The sequence below is a fragment of the Candida metapsilosis genome (assembly GCF_017655625.1).
Source record: "Candida metapsilosis strain BP57 chromosome Unknown scaffold1, whole genome shotgun sequence".
Classification (NCBI taxonomy): Eukaryota; Fungi; Ascomycota; class Pichiomycetes; order Serinales; family Debaryomycetaceae; genus Lodderomyces; species Lodderomyces metapsilosis.
Window position 1 is genome coordinate 670421 of NW_027138159.1, and position 20261 is coordinate 690681.

The 20261-nt window shown below is 39.7% G+C and overlaps 10 protein-coding genes across 10 annotated transcripts; 5 read left to right on the plus strand and 5 right to left on the minus strand. All coding sequences in view use genetic code 12, as the record gives it.

The window, feature by feature from the left end:
* Positions 1–876: 876 nt before the first annotated feature.
* Positions 877–2595, plus strand: TPO3 (spermine transporter; the record flags this gene model as incomplete). The annotated part of the gene is made up of 1 exon (XM_067692017.1): positions 877–2595. One exon carries the CDS (start codon positions 877–879, stop codon positions 2593–2595), a length of 1719 nt encoding a protein of 572 aa, XP_067550335.1.
* Positions 2596–2617: 22 nt separating this feature from the next.
* On the minus strand, positions 2618–5383 carry SEC24 (COPII subunit; the record flags this gene model as incomplete). Its single annotated transcript, XM_067692029.1, has 1 exon — positions 2618–5383. The coding sequence occupies one exon, from the start codon at positions 5381–5383 to the stop codon at positions 2618–2620; it is 2766 nt and encodes a 921-aa protein (XP_067550336.1).
* A 332-nt stretch (positions 5384–5715) lies between these two features.
* YMC2 (Ymc2p) lies at positions 5716–6612 on the plus strand (the record flags this gene model as incomplete). Its single annotated transcript, XM_067692040.1, has 1 exon — positions 5716–6612. The coding sequence occupies one exon, from the start codon at positions 5716–5718 to the stop codon at positions 6610–6612; it is 897 nt and encodes a 298-aa protein (XP_067550337.1).
* A 96-nt stretch (positions 6613–6708) lies between these two features.
* On the minus strand, positions 6709–8550 carry I9W82_000312 (uncharacterized protein; the record flags this gene model as incomplete). The annotated part of the gene is made up of 1 exon (XM_067692051.1): positions 6709–8550. One exon carries the CDS (start codon positions 8548–8550, stop codon positions 6709–6711), a length of 1842 nt encoding a protein of 613 aa, XP_067550338.1.
* A 575-nt stretch (positions 8551–9125) lies between these two features.
* I9W82_000313 (uncharacterized protein) lies at positions 9126–10259 on the plus strand (the record flags this gene model as incomplete). The annotated part of the gene is made up of 1 exon (XM_067692062.1): positions 9126–10259. One exon carries the CDS (start codon positions 9126–9128, stop codon positions 10257–10259), a length of 1134 nt encoding a protein of 377 aa, XP_067550339.1.
* A 160-nt stretch (positions 10260–10419) lies between these two features.
* I9W82_000314 (uncharacterized protein) lies at positions 10420–11466 on the plus strand (the record flags this gene model as incomplete). The annotated part of the gene is made up of 1 exon (XM_067692073.1): positions 10420–11466. The coding sequence occupies one exon, from the start codon at positions 10420–10422 to the stop codon at positions 11464–11466; it is 1047 nt and encodes a 348-aa protein (XP_067550340.1).
* A 109-nt stretch (positions 11467–11575) lies between these two features.
* I9W82_000315 (alkaline phosphatase) lies at positions 11576–13228 on the plus strand (the record flags this gene model as incomplete). The annotated part of the gene is made up of 1 exon (XM_067692084.1): positions 11576–13228. The coding sequence occupies one exon, from the start codon at positions 11576–11578 to the stop codon at positions 13226–13228; it is 1653 nt and encodes a 550-aa protein (XP_067550341.1).
* A 38-nt stretch (positions 13229–13266) lies between these two features.
* I9W82_000316 (Golgi transport complex subunit) lies at positions 13267–14451 on the minus strand (the record flags this gene model as incomplete). Its single annotated transcript, XM_067692095.1, has 1 exon — positions 13267–14451. One exon carries the CDS (start codon positions 14449–14451, stop codon positions 13267–13269), a length of 1185 nt encoding a protein of 394 aa, XP_067550342.1.
* Positions 14452–14524: 73 nt separating this feature from the next.
* I9W82_000317 (uncharacterized protein) lies at positions 14525–15327 on the minus strand (the record flags this gene model as incomplete). Its single annotated transcript, XM_067692106.1, has 2 exons — positions 14525–15257; positions 15314–15327. 2 exons carry the CDS (start codon positions 15325–15327, stop codon positions 14525–14527), a joined length of 747 nt encoding a protein of 248 aa, XP_067550343.1.
* A 118-nt stretch (positions 15328–15445) lies between these two features.
* I9W82_000318 (uncharacterized protein) lies at positions 15446–20257 on the minus strand (the record flags this gene model as incomplete). The annotated part of the gene is made up of 1 exon (XM_067692117.1): positions 15446–20257. One exon carries the CDS (start codon positions 20255–20257, stop codon positions 15446–15448), a length of 4812 nt encoding a protein of 1603 aa, XP_067550344.1.
* Between the last annotated feature and the right edge of the window lie 4 nt (positions 20258–20261).

The window sequence follows — 20261 nt, forward strand, 5'->3', positions numbered from 1 at the left end:
TACCTACAACTACTAACAATTGCTTCTTACCTAAAAAGTTGCTTTTCTTTCGACAAACTAGGAAAAGTGTCCGCATGCATATCAATAAACTCAGTTAGCACAGTTTCAGCAAACTCAGCATTCTCTTCCGGTGTGTGAGGCATGTTTGGACTACTCATCAGTTGAAGCCAAGAGTCAAAGCTCTCCAATGTTAATAGTTTTAGCACCACAAGATAAAAAAGATTTCTAAATTCACGCAAACTCTTAGCATTATAAAGAGGAAAGGTTTTAAGCGTCTCTAGCGTTTTGTAAGACAAATGCACCCACCTTAGACCATTGGCTGCAAATATTTTAACCAATTCATGACCGCTTTCAGGTTTCTTATTTTGTGTAACTTTACTTTTTCCGTGGATAAAACGAGAATCGCACAAAAATTGAATACCCGTGAATACGCCGTTAACTCATTGTTGACTCTTCGGGTACGAAGCTTGTGGTTATACATTGTTGAGATTAGGAGCTGTAATAGTTGCATTAGTAATTTCGTGCAAAAAAGTAAATTCAAAGGCCCTTGGAAGGAACACACCAACTCGGCACTAGTAGGTTACCAGCCCCGAAATAACACTGTATCCATTGTATGCCATCATTGTACTGACTTCTAACTTCCCTTTTACATCGCAGTCCATCAGTTGCCTCCTATGATAATTAAAATTAATAAACGTCTTCTGTGGGATAGCCGTTTCCCGGAAAAATAAACCGTTGTGCATAAAATATTCTTTTTTTTCCTTCTGTGCTACATTATGTTGCTCAGTCATCCGGGTACGGCAATTCAAAATTCAAGCTATATATAAGAGCTGAATATCAGCCTTCAAAAATTATGATAAGCTAGAAATATCAACAATGTCTTCTTCATCAGATAACAGAAGTAAATATAACAACAGCGATGCATCTAGTTCCGAGTTTGTCGTCCATAACTTGGCAGATGTCACATCAATACAATCAGACGAAGAGAAAAGGTTGGGACTAACGCGAACGGAAACCAAGAGGGATTTGGAGTTGCTTGGTGTTACTAGTGAGAGGCCGCCACCATCGATTACAGCCCCACCAGTTGAAGATCCCATTTTCCCAGAAGAGTATGTCTTAGAGACAACGACTGGGTTGGTTAGAGCCAAAACTTTGGAAAGCTTAGGAAGAACAAAGTCACAAAAGAGCGAAATCAACGATGAAACTGAATTTGTCACCTTCACAATCGATGACCAAGAGAATCCACACAACTGGCCCATGGCTATTAAATGGCTTTACACATTCTTGCTTTCAATGTTGGTCATTTGTGCTGCTTATGGGTCGTCTTGTTTATCCGGGGGTTTATTTACAATCAATAACAAATATGGCGTTTCCACCGAAGTTTCAACATTGACAGTGTCTTTGATGGTGTTGGGGTTCTGTGTTGGTCCTTTACTTTGGGCACCATTATCAGAACAAATTGGAAGGAGACCAGTATATTTCATCAGCTTTGGTCTTTATACCGTGTTGAATATCCCCTGTGCATTGTCACCAAACATTGGAGGATTATTAGCATCCCGGTTCCTATGTGGAGTGTGTGCAGCTAGTGCATTGACCAATGTGGGTGCTAGTTTAGTGGACATGCATAATGAAACTCGTGGTGTAGCAATTGCATTCTTCAGTTTCTGCCCATATAGTGGTCCAGTTTTTGGAGGTCTTGTTAATGGATTCATTAGTGTTGGTACAAACAGACTTGATATTATGATTTGGGTCAATATGGCTTTCGCTGGTGTTATGTGGATCATTATTTCACTTATCCCAGAGACATATCCCCCAGTAATTTTGAAACAAAGAGCCAAAAGGTTAAGAAAGGAAACTGGGAATATTAACATCATGACAGAACAGGAAGCTACGCCTTTGTCGTTTAAAGAGTTGGTAAATACCAACTTACTTCTTCCGTTGAAATTCACCATCACTGAACCTATCTTGGATTTAATTTGTGGGTTTGTTGCATTGATTTATGCCTTGCTATACGCCTTCTTTTTTGCTTACCCATACATATTCAACAAGTTATATGGATACAAGGATAACAAGATTGGTCTTATGTTTGTTCCCATTTTGATTGGAGCTGGACTTGCATTAACAACGACTCCATATATCGAAAAGAAGTACAAAGAAATGTGTCAAAGAAGGAAACCTGAACCAGAGGATAGACTTATTGGTGCCATGGTTGGTGCGCCATTTCCATGTATTGCGTTGTTCATTTTAGGTGCCACCTCATACAAACATATCATTTGGGTTGGTCCTGCTTCGTCTGGTATTGCATTTGGTTACGGAATGGTGTTGATATACTATTCCTTGAACAACTACATCATTGATACTTATGCCAAATATGCAGCTTCTGCATTGGCAACAAAAGTATTTCTTAGATCTGCCGGTGGTGCCGCTTTCCCATTGTTTATTACGTATATGTACGAAGGTTTGGGCTTGCAATGGGCCAGTTGGTTGCTAGCATTTGTATGTTTGGCAATGATCTTGGTTCCATTTGGATTTTACAAATATGGAGGTGCCTTGAGGCGGAAATGGTGTAAAGAAGATTACACTTTACAGACGTAGAAAAAAACATAGAAATATACATTTATTGAACCTTTGTCTTTAATGATGTCAAGAAATCTCTATACGATGGCTCAGAACCAGTCTTGTCTTCAACCAAACAGCTTGAGGCCCACATTCTCAAAGCCATAAGATCACGTTGTTGAGAAATTTCAATAGGTTCATTGGATGAAGCACCAACAACGACGTACAAGTTTTTCCACACGACGGAATCCTTTTGCTCCCTAATTGTGCTAATGATTTGACGAACTCTGTAGTTGAATTCACTCTCTTCAACAGGCATTTCAGGCAACTCGGTTTTGCCTGTTGTAATCTCATACAAGTTTTCAGTACCAAATACGTCATGGATTAAGCCGGGCACAACGTTTCCAGAAACCCAGAGGAACAATTCGCTACCATTATCAATCAAGTACAATCCGTAATTTTCCCAAGAGGTCTTTGTGTCATTGATTGGCTCGGGTAACACAATGTTGGATTCTTCATCCTCTAATCCACATGAATCAGGCATGTTGTGTAATGAGTAAACGGAAGGATAAATGGATTTGATCAAGTGAGGGATTGGCAACGAACCCAAGTTGTTCAAGGCAGCAGCTCTATGATCAGAAGGTACACGATCACTTCTGAATGCCAAATTTTTTGTCAAACATAATAATAATAATGGCAACATTCTCAAGTTGGTTGATATTTGTAATGGTGAAGCGCCTGATACATTACCAGCAACCAACTCTTTTCTGTATACATTCAAAATGTCCACCACCTTGGAAGTGATGAAATCTCTTGCTTCGGGTAATGACGAAGATAAAGCCTTTTCAATAGCTTTATGAGTAAAGTAATTTGTAATTGCCAACTGGTCAGCAGATGCATAAATATCCACTAATTTTGATGACGTGGGTAATGCCAAATTCATAACTCTGATACGCCTCTCTCCAAATGACGTCGAATGCAAGACAGCAGCTTGGAAGTAAACTATTGGTTTATTGATTGTTTCCTCAATAGCCATTTCAATAAGATACGATTGGTCTCTAGGGAATGTTGGGAACGAACATAAATCAGAAGACCTGTTGAAAAAGTTACCATAGAACGATGACATTCTTATTCCGGTAGATCCTCTGACCCTCAACACTGCCTCCAATGCGATATCCTGAGACAAGTGGTCTCCAACTTCCTTGGACAACTTGGCAACATCCTCGTACTTGTTACTAGTCCATGCGGGGTAAAAGTGTGTTTGACCTGCAGTGTATCTAGGCAAGTTTGACAATGTAGCAACATCTTGGTATCCAGCAGAAGTCAAGAACAAGTCAACAGTTACTTGTGATGAGTTACAGGTGACTGCAAACGATTTGTAGAAACTGTCAGCTGGAGTCAATAAAGCCTTTGCCTCCTTGGCTTTACCAGCAACACTAGCCTCATCTCTCAAACTCAATTTACCTTCACCAACATTTGGCAAGGAAGCACCAAAGCAAACCAATTTACCACCAACACTATTGATCAATTTGTGACCTGCTTTCAATGCCGGTCCAAGAGCAAAACCTTGGTTTGAGGTACCTTCAAAGAAGGAAGGGAAATCAAGCAATAACTTTTCAATAGGCTCTCTATTCTCATCCAAATTGACCAACAATCCTCTTGGAGATGGTAAGAATGGATCGTCAATATCAGCAACTACCAATACTTCTGTTCCCTCCAATCCTTCATTGAATTTGATGTAATGCAAGTTGGAATCAACTCCGATAAATGCAACTCTAGCAGTCTTGTTTGCATTAGGAATCCGATCTAAGCTTTCGAGAATGGTTCTGGTGATAGTACCAGTCAATCCACTTTGAACAGCATGAACAGACACGTCAATGATGAAAACGTAAACAATTGGTTGTGGAGTTCTAGCCATATATTCCTTTGGTGCAATGAATTCAACAACGGAGTGGTTTAATTCAACTCGGTCAAACTTGTTTCTAACTTGACCACTTATCTCATCATAATCGAAAGCACTTGGAATGTCATTGAGCAAGTTACAGAAATTACACCTCCAACGTCTTCCATTCTCTCCCAATGTCACAAAAGGGTTTATGTATCCACGGCAACGACGACATCTACTAATTGTAGTGTCACAAGTTACTGGAATATCCTCATCTTCTATTTTCAACGCGTTGTATGGCTTGACGACAATTGCTAATGGCAATTTCGATTTTTTCAAAAGTGAGTTACTAGTAGGTATCACATTCAATGTAGATCTAAAGTATTCAGGCGTGGCGTTTGCAGTTTTTGAACTTGGAATCAAAGTCGCAGTGTCTGGTAAAGTGATCGGTGGTGGTTGATACGACAATTCAGCAATTGGAGGAGGCAAGTCTCGAGACAAATCAGTTGTGTATAACGCATTCAATTGGATACCAGAAGCAATACTGTTTGGCTGTCCATATGCACCGCCATAACCTGGAGCAGCACCCACTGGGCTTGCACCTGCACCTGTCGCCGGTGGAATTCCTCCCATGCCTTGTCCATAAACACCAGCTTGAGGTTGAGGCTGATATGGGTCGTAGCTGAGTTGTGGAGTAGCTTGAAACTGATCTGCACCTGGTTGTTGGTAGGCTGGTGCACCAACGTTCATTTGTTGAAATTGATTTTGCAATTGATCAGCCCCATATGGCTGTTGTTGTTGTTGTTGTTGTTGTCCATTGATTGGTTGTTGTGGTTGGAATTGTTGTGGTTGACCAAAGGCTGATGGAGCAGCAGCAGCAGCACCTCCTGGAGCACCAGCTGCATACTGTGGTTTTGGATATGCTCTTCTTCTCCCTGACATATTGTATAGTTTGTGTTGGGATTTGGTAGATTTTGATAAATTTTCAGAAAAACCAATTGAATGAAAAAAAAAAATGAATGTTTCTGTTTCTGTTTCTGTTTCTGTTTCTGTTTCTGTTTCTGTTTCTGTTTCTGTTTCTGTTTCTGTTTCTGTTTACTACGTACGTGGTCAGATTGAAAAAATCTAAAAAAAAGATACGACATTCCATTTGTAAGTAAATACACGACCTTTTTCTTAAGAAATGATGCACGTGATTTGATCTCATTTACTATATGATTGCGAAATCTGACAAAAAATCGATCATCTTTCACAACTTTTTCTTTTATTCAGTTATGTCTGATTCAACAGAAATTTATGAAGGCGCCCCTGTTGATAATAGTCTTTCGCGGAAAGCGAAAGATATAGCTGCCGGATTTGTCGGTGGTGCTACTCAAGTTTTAATTGGACAACCTGCAGATTTAGTCAAGATCCGACTTCAAACCACTTCAGCCACTTCTTCAACACAAGTCATCAAAGATGTCATCAAGAATGAAGGGCTACTCGCGTTTTATAAGGGAACCTTGCCTCCACTTTTTGGAGTAGGTGTATGTGTTTCACTACAATTTTACGGTTTCCATGAAGCAAAGAGACAAATTTTACAATATACAGGGAAATCACAATTGAACCTTTGGCCCGAGACATACATTGCTGGTGCTGTGGCAGGTGTGGTCAACTCTCCTGTCACTGCTCCTGTTGAACAATTGAGGATCCTCAGTCAATCTTCAGGAGAACTGATTTCGCTCTCATCTACAGTCAAGAAAATATTTGCTCAACAAGGTGTACGAGGCATTTACCGTGGTTTTGATATTACACTATTGAGAGAGTTTCAAGCATACGGTGTGTGGTTCTTAAGTTATGAAGCACTCATAAAAAAGATTGTCGAGTTGCATCATTATAAATCCAGAGACCAAATAGGAACACCAGAATTGCTAGCAAGTGGTGCCCTTGCAGGTAATGCGTTGTGGCTAAGCTCTTACCCATTAGATGTAATAAAATCCAACGTACAAAGTGATGGTTGGGGAGCTAATAGTAAATTCAATGGCAGCTCTCTCAAGGCGGCTAGATACATTTACACCCACCACGGCTTTACTGGATTTTGGAGAGGAATAGTTCCTTGCTTACTAAGAGCAGTGCCATGTAGTGCGGGCACTTTTGCAAGTGTTGAATTGGCACTTAGACTTATGGGGTAAACAACATTCTATATAGAAAAACATCTCTTTCTATCGTTTCAGTAGGTAATATATAAAAAAAATCATTAAAAACCACTTTAAATTCGATGGATATATCTAACTTAATCCTTCAAACGACCCAGACCGTTGCTTGTGAAGCGAGCTGTTTTTCCTATGCAACTCGGTAAAGCTCGAAGAAATCTCTTGCAGTACTCCACTAAAGGAGTTGGCTCTTGACAACACTGGCTCCTTGTCTAATGGATTAATCTTCTTAACAACAATCAACAATATCGTGCAAACAAGTAAAACTGTAGCTGCTATTACGAAAACAAGCCCTGGACGATGTAAAGTACCCACCGACCATTTGTACACCGACAAATAAAACACCGGTATCACCAAGGCAAATATATTCTTTATCAACGCCAAAGCACCGAATAACTCTCCAATCTTTGATTCGGGGTAGAACTTGATGATGGATGAGTTTATGGAGGGACCGATTAGGGTACCAAAACCACAAAGCACTGTAAAAAGGAAGAATACCGATGTTGATGGGGCAACACTGTAACCATAAAATCCAATTGTCTCAAAAACTATACCAATCAAGCACATTGAAAAATCCACCATGTCAAGCTGTGTTTTAAAAACTTTAAATTTAAGTCCATGCTGAAGAATCTTGTGATTGATTATTGGTGATAATAAAATCAAAACAACAGCCTTACTTGAGCAACTGATTGCAAGTAGGTGGCCAATACTGTTCTGTGTCCAATCGTAGTTGTAAATACCATACAAGATGAAAATCTCACCAAATGACATAGCCATGGTGCTCATGATACAGTCAATGAATGCCAAAACAAGAATAGTAAATCTGTCTCTACTGACCTTGTGTTTGTTGGATTGTTTCACCAACTCATCAGGAATGACAAGCATTTTGAGTGGCTTTAAAAAGTTGAGTTGATTGATAAGTCGCTCATGCCATGGTGACTGTTGCATCTCCCGGAGATTAATTTCACTCAGTGACCGCGAAAGCGTTCTCGACTTTTTCCTCGCCTTTTCTGATCTCGATTCTGGTAGAATGAAAATTGTCATCAAGAGGTTTAAAAATAGAATCCCAATTTCAAATTTCAACGGTAAGAATTCCTGCTTTCTTATATCAGCTTGTGGAGACATTTTTGACGTTAATGCAATAATGAAATTTCCCACCAATGGACCAACACTCAACCCAACAAACATTGCAGCAAACCCAATACCTAGCGCATAGATCCTCTGGTGAGGTTCAGCAACGTCCGATATGTAGCAGTTGCACAATGCAATCAACGACATAAGCCCGCCACCCAGATTACTTATAGCCTCACTTGCAATCATTGAATAAAACTGTAAATCTGTGTAGCTGTACATGAAGTAAAATTTAAGTGACTTGCCAACCAATATACACAAAATCACAGTTATTAGGAAAGGACGTCTACCATAAAGGTCGCTCAAGGGAGCAATCTTACCGGAGGATATCAACATAATAGTAGCCGCCGTTATTGTGTACCCCAATTGTAAATTGGACATCAAAACCTGTGCCGAATCCTTGTTGCATTTTTCAGCTCCAAGAGTGTTGCAAGCAAGTTTCAACGTAATTACTTGTCTTGTGGCCTCAGCACTAGATATCGAAAAGGCCAATAAAAAAGTAATAGTGGACACCATCAACACACTTGGACGCCTCAACCAATGAATGCTTTTATTCAAGAGCCGCTGCTCTCTCAACCAAACCACATCTTCATTATGTTCATCCTCATCATAGTCATCATCATTTTCCAATATTGCTTCATAGACATCGTTTGCAGCTAGCTCTAGATCTGCCAATGCTTGCCCATTATCAGGAATCTGTGGTGTTCTGTGTGATGATTCTCTAGGCAAGAGTGGGTCGATCTCAGCGGCGTTCCTATCTGGTAAGTCGGAATTTTCTGAGGACATGCTTTGCTTGAATAAAGTAATGTTTTCTCAGGAAGGGAAGAAATTGACTTTGACAGGTTTTTAATTCATGTTTCAATTGCTATCTTAGCGAACGGCTCCAAATTGTTTTTTTTGTTGTTTTGATCTTGATTGCGCAATGTTTGACGTTTTGGGAATTAATTCCGCTTCCGAAGGGGGGCGCCACTCGGTGTGGCATTACACACATTAGAATGTAAGTAGGCGGCGCTAGTATCCACAGTTGAAGTGTGAATAACCCCAGGGGTACCAAAATGCTGATCAATAATGTACGTAGGAGGGTAATAGTTTAACACGTTTGGAAAGAGTATCGTAGCTTCTCATTTACAGCAAGATTCGACGATTTGGATGTACAGAACAGCCCCTTTGTCATGTCTGCCATACACCTCTTCCTTTTTAAATGTGGTGTTCTTCTACCCTTTGCAGTCTGCTGAGGGCAGGGAACTCTAAATAACAGAATGTCGTGAGTGAACAGCCAGGTGCGACATTAGTCACGAAGCAAAAAAAGAAAAGAATCAAGAACAACCACAGCACAGATTACTCTTCCATATCCATACAAGATGCTTGCTAAAAGAACCAACAAAATCTCCAGATCGACTTTGAATTTTGCCGCTCGCTTTATCTGGAACGATCATAAGTCCCCCAAACGACCCGATGATGAGGCTCTAGCTGATGCTTTAAATCTTCTTTCTAAGCCAACATCACAACCCAAATACAAACCATCATTATTGAAATCCTTGACGGGAAATCCAATGGATGAACAGTTGTCAAACGTGAATCAAAAACTACACGTGAAACAGGAGCTGCATATCAACGAACGCTTTGTTAATAATTTGTTGTGGGGGATAAAGTCTTCGTTATTGGACTCGGGGATTAACCATTCACAACTTTTAAACATGAGCGTTGAGGAGTTGAGCAGTTACATAAAGAGAATAAAGAACGAGGACCTGTTGCGTGAGATTGTTCAAGTATTCCTCAACAATGACAAATTGAACCCACGAATATTAACGGACATTTTACTTAATAAGTCGTTAAAAAGTTTATATAATTTCCCAGTTGACTTGAGCAGGTTTGAAGATATTACGGGTATTGATGAGAGAGGAGCCATACATCTTAAAATCATCATGTTGAAGAAGCATTACGATTTGAATCAACCATTGAACATCGTACGGAATTTGAAATTAAATTTTGGTGCTTGCTATCTCCCATTGATACAAATCCACCAGCTCACACCATTTTATGAACGTATTGTATGGCGCTTTGTTTTTGAGTACTTGCGACAATACAATGAAGAGCACTACATAAAGTCATTGAGATTACTTCAATCGAGCTTTTTAATATGGGAGTCATCGCTGTACACTTCTAGTCAAACAATTGCGCGGTTGATATTGGAGAACCATGGTGAAATGACACACTTACAGGTTTTGTTTCTCAAAATAGCTAGCATCACAAGAACTTCAGAGGTACCAAAATTAAGAAGGATATCCATCAAGCATAAGCTATACCAAGGAAGAGAGGATAGGAAGACGCTCTATGCTGTGCTTAACGAGTTGGAGAATTTCTTAATGTCGTCCCAGCCAGAGCAGGTGAAGTCGTTACTAGAGGAGTTGGCTGTGTACAGACTTGAGATAGTTCAGGGAGCATATTCCAATCCTGTGAACTCAGTTGTAGGCTTGCAGTTTAGCAAGACATAGACAGGGTGTAGATGTTATGATTTGATGATAGTTCGCTTACTTTGACTGCGAAAAACCGTTTTCGCTCCGGTTTTCCTCTTTTTCCTCATTTTGTAGATTTTTTTTTTGCGCTCAAATTGTAAATTCCGAGAAAGCTCCACTTCATACAGTAGACACCACAATGAAGGTCATCAGAGATAAGGACGTCCAAGCCTTCCTCAACAAGGAATTGACCAAAGAATCCATCCTCAACCAGTTTGAACCGATATTGTTACGCGGGTTATCCACTTACGCTTCGAACCCAAATGATATAGTCCCACCACGAATTGTACAACATTCAAATAATCCGGAGTCAGACACTACCCATGTGTTTATGCCATGCATATCACCTAATGAAGTTGGAATAAAAGTCATCACTGGTGGACCGTCAAATAATGCAAAGGGTTTGGGATTTCAAGGATGTGTCATGATTTTGGACGAAGTTACAGGGAAATTGGATGCAATCATTAATGCTGCTTGCTTGACCGCTTTTAGAACTGCATTGGCTAGTATTTTAGGACTTACTAGGGTTGTGCCTGTTGACTCAAAGGAGGTTTTACCGGAATTGTGTGTTTTTGGAGTGGGCCAACAAGCGTACTGGCATATGAAGTTGGCATTGCTATTGTATAACATAAGCAGTGTCAACATTTTGAATAGAACGTTGGAAAATGCTGAGAAATTGAAAGACGAATTGGCAAAGGAGTTTAACGGTGTTGAATTTAGAGCATTCCTGTTTGAAGAGGAAGAAAAGTTTAAGCTGCATATTGAAAATAGTTCCATTATATTTGGATGTACTCCATCGACGACTGCAGTGATAAAAAAGGATCACTTGAATAAGGACCCCAAGTACAAGAAGTTCATCTCACTCATTGGCTCATACAAACCTCACATGATTGAATTAGATTTGGATTTCATGAATAATCTCAAAGATAACGGTGTCAAGGTAATTGTTGATTCAAAAGAGCATACATTACATGAAGCAGGAGAGTTGATCCAGTCTGGCTACTCAAGCGAGCAGTTGATTGAGATTCACGAGCTATACGAGACAAGCGACTTTAGCTCAGTCACCGACTCTGCGTCCGGTATAACAGTACAAAAAATCGTTGGATTGTCAATCATGGACTTGTGCATGGGAAAGTATATATACGAAAAGATTGGAGACGATGCAGTGATTGTAAATGATTTTTAAGTAAATAAGATGTTACCTTTCCTTTTGACGAGCAGTTGAAATAAATTTTCTTTTGATTCGCATTATTGGTGATTCGATATATATCTTATCTATACCCCACTATCCAACAATGAAGCGAGGTGAGAATCTGCCTCTACTTGGAGGAGACTCCTCTGTATACAACAGTAAACCTAAATCAAATGTCAAAAGAAACATTTCCTACATTTTGAATGTGGTTACGATTATTACCATTGCCGTGCTATTATTTCGTCCAACAAAAGATACCACCACTCCACCACCAGCAATAGATCCTCATGGAAAAAAGAATATCATTATGATGGTTACCGATGGAATGGGACCTGCAAGTTTGTCAGCAGCAAGATCATTCCGCCAACTTAGGGATAATTTGCCTTTTGATGACACATTATTCATCGACAAGTATCTTGTTGGATCATCTAGAACTAGATCGTCAAGTTCGTTGATAACTGATTCCGCAGCAGGTGCCACTGCATTTTCTTGTGCTCTCAAGTCCTATAATGGTGCTATTGGAGTCGATGCAGACAAAAAACCATGTGGAACAATTTTAGAAGCATTGAAACTTCAAGGGTACATGACTGGGTTGGTGGTGACTACCAGGATCACTGATGCCACACCAGCTGCTTTCAGCTCGCATGTTGACTATCGTTTTCAAGAAGATTTGATTGCTCAACATCAGCTTGGTGAGTATCCTTTTGGGCGTGCTGTTGACTTGATTTTGGGTGGTGGAAGATGTCACTTTGTTCCAACTGCTCAAGGTGGTTGTAGATCTGATGGAAGAGATTTAGTTAAGGAAGCAGTTAAGAATGGTTGGTCGTATGCTGGTGACAGGAAACACTTTGATCAACTTCAAGATGGTAAGAATGTTAGTTTGCCATTGTTGGGATTGTTCGCCAACCACGATATTCCTTATGATATTGACCGCGATAGTAAGGAATTTCCATCTTTAGCTGAACAAGTTAAAGTAGCATTAACTGCTTTACAGGATGCAACTAAGGACTCCGACCAAGGGTTCTTTTTACTTATTGAAGGTTCGAGAATTGATCATGCAGGACATCATAATGACCCAGCAGCACAAGTTAGAGAAGTGTTGGCTTATGACGATGCATTTAACGAGGTGATTGAATTTATTGATTCAACAGATGTGGAAACTGTTGCCATCTCTACTAGTGATCACGAGACTGGTGGATTAGTTACAGCTAGACAAATTACAGAATCTTATCCCGATTATTTGTGGTATCCAGAAGTCTTGTTAAACAGTACCCATTCAGGAGAACACTTGGCAAGAAAAATTTATAGCCAGAAAGTGAAATCGGGTACTAAATTCACCGAGTACATCAAGCAAGAGATCTTTGAAAAGGATATGGGTCTTAATGACTACACTGAAGACGAAGTCAAGCAAATTGCATTGAAATCATCTCAACCTGATGCATTATTGTATTACTTGAACAATATGATTTCGTTTAGAGCTCAAATTGGATGGACTACACATGGTCATTCAGCTGTTGATGTCAACATCTATGCCCACACCAACTCACCTGCACTTTTACATAAATTGAAATCAAGAAAAGCTTACGATGGATTAACAGGTAATCATGAAAACATCGAAATTGGTGCATTTATGGAAACTATAACCGGATCAAATTTGAGCCAAATTACGAAAATGATCAAAAAGACAATTCATTCTCCTCAAGGTACAAATGATTTATCAATAGACGAGTTTCATGGAAACGTCAATCCATTATAGTTAGATTAGAAATAATATGAGTTAAACATATCTCTTTTTCACTTGTAGTCAATCATTGACAATGCATCCAAGATATTCAGTTTGATCTGCTCACCAAATTTTTCCTCAACTGATGTTTTTAACCCTTGACTGTATACTTTTAAATTCTTTGCAATTGGACCTCCACGAGCCATCGTCGCAACAATGTTCCGTTTCAATTGTTGGGCTAATTTCTGCCAGAAAAGTAAACTCAACGATTCAGTCTTGTAATAGCTCAACACGAGCATTAAGAAATTCTCATCTGGTTTATTACTATCATGAGGTAAATTCCATTTAGTCAATACTTCATCAAGCTTATCAAAATATGCAGCATTGCTCTCTTGTACTTCAGACAATATTGCCATGAAATTTCTCGGTGATTGTAAAGCTTTAGATAGTTGATTACCACTAGTTGAAACTTGTCTTTGCATAGTTGACTTGTCAAAAATTTGATAAAATTCCTTGACATCAAGTATGTATAGTGCTTGTAAATGGTTATATAGTTTTATATTCTTCAAGTTTAATGAACTTGATCGACTTGTTTCACTATTGATTGTCATTGAACATTCATGAATCAAGCTTTGCCTTCTAGTGATTGCCGTGGCTCGATAATCTCTAATCAATTTGATTGACATTACATTGTTATTATGGTCAGATTTAACACCTCCGTTTGACGTTACTGAATCATACAAGTTCATCAATTGTGAATACAATCGACTCGTTTTGACAACATCTCCACTAGTGACTCCGCCTTGTAACTCCTCCAATTGCTGAATGATGAAAATGAAAAACGAAGTCGTACGCAACAACTCCAATGTCTGATGTATATTCTTCAACGCATTATTCAACCTCACTGCATCATCATATGGTTCAATCACTTCTTTCCTGATCCTTTCAAATGGCTTGTTGATAGTATCAAGGTGAGGGTTAATTCGATCCTGTAAAATAGTCCTGTACTGCTCAATCTGGGTAAAGTTTGAAGTCAATGATTCATAATTTGTTGATGAAATCAACTTCATTCGCTTGTCTAACTCGACCAAGTCATATTTCAATTTCTTCAATGGTGTTTGTAAGTCTAATATGGTATTGTCGTGACCATTCGTCGATATGAGTAATGAATTAGCAAAGTTACCAGCATCAAAATCTGGTTCAAGATATGCTTCAAAGTCCTCTAGCTCATTACGTTGAGACCCATTTGAACTCATGTTTGACTGGTCTTGTTGAAATGCTGGATGTCTACAGAGTGAAAAATAAAAAAGAAAAACGTAATCGCGCTTTTTACTCTGTTCTATACTTTGGTTTCGCTACACCACCACCAGTCTTGCCACGACTTGGTCCTCCTTTATTAAACGTCTTCTTTGTATGTCTACCACCGCCTTGCTTTTTAAATTTACCAAACTTCTCTTGCTTCTCCTTCAACTTCCGCTCCTTCTCCTCCTTTTTTGCAATGGCAGCTCGTTCAAGTCTTCTTTCCCGACACACAATCCTACTCTGTCTCTTTTTCTTACCCGGTCGATTTCTCCTTTTTCTAGCTTTGGCATTATTAGTCTCCATATCTATCTTTTCATTATACTCATTCAAGTCCATTAGTTTATACAGGCTTGGTTGAATAAAAAACTGTGCATATATATCACTACCTGAGACGGCAACTTGAGCAAATTGGGTCCTTTCATCTTCCGTATATGATGCAAAGTAGTACAGGTCAGGTCGGGAATTATCTATTCTCTCTTCTGAGTGTTCACGTAGGGAGATTTTTTGAATTGTCTTCAGTCGACCTCTTTCGTTATCACCTGTTGGCTCAGCATCTTGTTTAGGTTTACTAGCTGACGCAAATAATGGAAATGCAAATTCTTGCTCCTCTTCGTCCTCTTGTGCTTTGTGATCTTCTTGTGGTTGTGAAGTTTCTTCAACTTCAACAAACTCAAACTCCAAATTTGGTGCAATATATCCTACTCCATCCGATTCCACTTCTGATTCAGAATCATCATTATATAGGCTCTGTCGTGATGTCCTAAGTTTCAACACGTTAGTAAAGCTCCAGATAGTTGGCTCCTCTGTTAGACATACTTTGTTTCGCCCATTACTGTTAAAGAAAGAGTCTACTCATCTATTTTTTTTTGAATTTTACACAAAAAAGTTTATCGTAATAGCATTAATAGTACAACATTAAAATAAATACACACAGCAACAACTACCCTTCTACCAAAGAGGGTTACAAGCAGCTTTCACAGTCTTGATAATATCCTTTCTATAGCTCAAATGTGGTGGGATAAACCTCGACAATTGCGAAACACTCAAATCAACATCATCTCCACCAAGTTGGTCCATACTTTCGTTAATCGTGGCATTAGTCAAATCGTCAAATCCTTGCAATGAGTCCAACAAGACAACAACAGGTTTCAGTTGGCTTAGTTGCTGATACACTTGAGGAAATTTGCGTTCAAGAATTGGCTGTATATCCTTATAAGGAATAAACTTCATCAACAAGTTATCAAATAATGCTTCTCCTTGTTTACGATTCTTGATGATATCAGAAGCAGTTTTCAACTTGCGGTCTATGCCAATAAACTTGTAGAATAACTTCCATAACTTCACTTTATCACTAGATTCAACTGTGATTAAAGAAGTCTCTTCCAATTCAGATTCAAACTCAGTCACTTTAGTCAACGTAAGCAATGAAATTTGAAGATCCAAAACATACTCAACATCATTAATAACAAAGACATAGAATGGTAAGTACTTGGCAATTGAAGCATCCGTAGGTTCAGAATTCAACTTCAATTTCCTCAACCCAATAGGATAATAATCCAACATCCTCTTTTGCGTCATGGCCGCCTTTTTAGCTTCAACCGCCTTCGATTTCCGTTCCAATTCCTGTGCCAATTTCAATTCTCGTTCACGTTTCAATTGAGCCAATTCACGTTCTTGTTCAAGTTTCTTTTCCTCTTCTTCCTTCTTTTTCAACTCTTTCTCCTTTTCCAATTTCAAAAACATTTCTTTACGCGCCCTCTTTTTAGCTTCAACTTTCTCTTGCCATATACGAGCTTCTTCGGCACTTTTGATTTTTTGTTCCTCAATGGCTGCTGCTGATAATGATGATGCTTGTGGGGAAGGAGAAGGAGAATGAGCTTTATGTTTGACATCATTGACGTGGCTATGAGAAGGAGTGACAGTGTTTGGTGATATAGACTTCTCATATGTCTCGTTGTGTAACTTGGGAACGACTGAATCACTAGGGGTGGTTTTGAATACAGCCGTAGATGAACGGTGATGCTTGTTTTCAACTGGTTTAATCAGACTTTCTGATTTGGCTCTTTTCAACAGATGATCAGAAGTAGTATGGTCATGGTCATGTTTTCTCTTCTTGACTTCTGTATCATGAGTCTTGGAGAGACCTTTTGCTTCTGCTTGATGAAGGAAATCTGACTTAGTCTTCTTTGTCTTCTCTTCGTGGATGACACGTTTGTGGACCTTTTCATCACTCTCCTTTTTAGCAGCATCTTCTCTATTCTCCTTATTAGCTGGTTCATCGATATCCATGCTATCATCTTTATCCATAAACCTGGCCCCAGCTTCATCCTTCTTATTTTCCGAACCATCTTTACTCTCATCTTGCATCACCTCATCCTTCTCCTCCTCCTCCTCCTCTTCATCCAGCTCATCATCCGACACCGGCACCGAAGGAGCTCTAGAAGTAGTGCGAGATACAATTCTCGAAGGCACTGCAGATATGATCTTTGTCCCACTCTTCTTTTCCATTGCATCTTGAATAATCTCAACTTCTCGTGGATCAAAATGAGCAGAATGTTGGATAATTTGTAATGCCGTAAACCCATCTTTTTTCCTCGTCTTGAATGGATCAGCACCTTTAGAGAGCAACGATTGTACAACTTCAAAATGACCTCTTCCAACACTAGCTAGCAACGCAGTGACTCCACATTTACTTTCAGTATCGATATTGTATGCAGTTGGGTTTAATCCTAATATGATATCAATCAATTCCGAATGTCCATTCCTTGCCGCTATAATCAAAATATCAGGTTTATCTTCAAGACTATTACCAGCAACAAAATGACTTGCAACCACTTCCTTGCGATTCTCAGCTGCCCATTTGAATATTCCTTTACGCTTAATCAACCCAGCAAAATAAAACTCATTTGGATCATCAACGATTTCAAGTTCAGTAGTTTCATGCGATTGTCCCAGTTGAGAAGTACTAACAACGGCTTTGCGGTTCGTGAATTTATTAGTAGCATCTTCCAAAACCTTAATGATATCTTCATACCCTTCCTCATCAGCATGCTCATTGTAAATCTTTGTTAATGCAGTAAACCCATCAAGATTGAAAATGGTTGGATCAGCATGATTCTTAAGCAATATTTTAACAGTTTCAAGATGCATGTTTTCAGCAGCGTCAATCAAGGGAGTTTCACAGTCACCAGCCTCATCAGCTTTGGCATTAACATTAGCTCCATGATCAATAAGAAGTTGGACAATTTCATTATGTCCTTCCAATGCCGCCTCATGTAGACAAGTGAAACCACAAAAATCCTTTTCATTGGCACTAGCGCCTCGATTTAAGTAATCGCGAACATCATCAATGTTTCCCTTTTTACAAGCACGTTGTAATAGTGATCGTCCACTAGAGTCACGTTTAATCTTATACAGCTGTTTCTTCATTGCTTTACCAGTGACAAATTTCTTGCTCTTTTGTTCCGAAAATGTACGTTTTGGTTCAGGAGTAGCGTCCTTTTTCACAGCTTCGTCGTCAGAACCATCATCCACGGTTTGCTTATCCAGTTTAGATGCATCTGCTTCTTCATCGGCATTATCCTCTTCTTCTGACGAACTGATAACCATTTTCTTCTTCTTCAAGTTATGTCTATCACTATCATTCAGCTTCTTTTTGAGAAGTTTGACACCTTGATTCGTGTGTGCAGGAGGAGTACCAATAATGGTTTCAGCTTCTGATAAATCCTCTTCCTCTGAGCCGTTGAGAGATGCAAGTTGGTCCTTATCCTTTCTCTCATCAACACTAGCAGGTTCTTCTGCTTCGGCTACTTCACTCAATACCGATTGCAAATCTTTGTTTTCCTTGGCTATTTCTGTTTCTTCCGGAATCTCAGGCATAGTTCCGATATCATTAAAGCTGAAATTGGTATCAAGTTCAGACTCATTAACCGGTGATAGCATAGACATATCATCCGTAAATGAATCAGAGCGACTCAATTTGGTCCTTGGAGTCATCACAATGTCATTCTTTTCGCTTGTTTCCGTTCCGTTGTCGGTACGAGACTCGGATTTTGAGGAATTTTCGGTCTTTACTGTAGATAAAGGTTCTGGGGTCTGCTTAGCATCTGGCGGCACATTACTCACAGTTTCGTTGGCTTCAACTGGACCAGTTTCAGGTTTTAGCAAGGAATTTTTAGTCTCATCAGCCACATCCTTCATCTCCACATCAACATGCTCATGGACGTCAAAAACCTTTTCATCGTCAGCTTTAGTTACCGATTGTTCTAAATGTTTTTCATCCGATTGTGCTTGCACATCATTCGCTACGTCTTGCAGCTTACTGGCACTAGGCTTTTCATTCACAACTGGAGGTTTGCTATCCTCATCTGGACTAGACATTTTAGCATCAGTCTTGTTCAATTTCAATCCAGTATCGGGCTTATCATGTTCAGCAGGATCCTCTTTCTTATCTCCTTTCAGATCCCCTTTACCCTCCAGCTTGGCAGCTGAATCAATAGCCTTCTTCTTGACTTTCGATTTTTTCAAGTAATCACTCAACGAAGTTTTCCTCATACCAGTTGAGCTTGATAACGATGATGAAGATGCTGAAGATGGTGGTGATGATTGGAGTTCTGTTGGTTTGGAGTCGGTTGAGTCTGGTTTTTCCTTTTGTAAATCTTTACTTGAGTCACTACTTGTGTCCTTATGGTCACCCTTCTTTTCCAATTTCTCGTCATGGTGAATTGGAATCTTGGCATCAGCTTTAGAGTCGGACTCCATCGAAATAGCTTCTTTTTTTGCCTTTGCAGAATCAGTATGCTTTGAATGACTCTCAGATTCCTTATGCGAACCAGCTCTATGCGATGACTCGTGAATATTTTGCTTCGCATTACTCGTATCTTTCCTCTCGTCATCTCTTGCCGAATCTCGTCGCGAAATATCCAAAATCGAGCTTGTTCCAGAACCTCCAACGCCACTATTACTTATTGACCTTTGTTTTACATGCTCAAAACTTGACTTTCTAGACACATTTCCCTTCAAGTTCTTCGAAGTTGTTGAAATAAATGGTTCTGACGCAGATGGACTCATTTTCGATGAAGAATGACTCACTTTGGATGAAAAAGTTGGCTCCGTTTCCTTATCCAAATTGCTCGGTGTAGAGCTCAGGTTCTCCATACCGGATTGCGCACGTCGTTCATCTCGAAATCCAGAAGGCACCAAGGTCGCAGCCGCAACAGTAGGACTAGATTTTCCAACTCCACTAGTACCCGAACGGGATATAAATTTCTCTCCACTTGATGCATCCAGCGCGTATTTCGAACTTGAACCATACCTATGCAAAGGGGGAACTCCTCCACTTCTTCGGCTAGCTTGTGAAGTACTACTCGATCCATAATACAAGCTAGGCCCACTTGCGTTTCCCCTATACTCCTTCCTACTTCCAGCTGGCGGCTTCAGCAGATTATATGAGTCATTATACCGTGATCGACTACTGGCTGTACTACTGGCGTATCCGCCTCCAATGTAGTAATCTCGACGACCGTGTCCGGGAGCTGGCACTCCTGATGTAGAGGACTTATCTCGAATTCGTGATGATGATGATGATGATGACGAAGTTGTTGGTCCACTAGCCGCTGAATGTGTATTTGATGTAGAAGAGGCGCCAGTTGATGTTGATGGTGTTTGCCCTGTTAAGGTATCCTTTTTCGCTTGTTCGTGCAATTTCCGCGAGGTGTTGCTGTTATATCGCGGTGTATAATGATTGCTGTTGTATGACATGGTA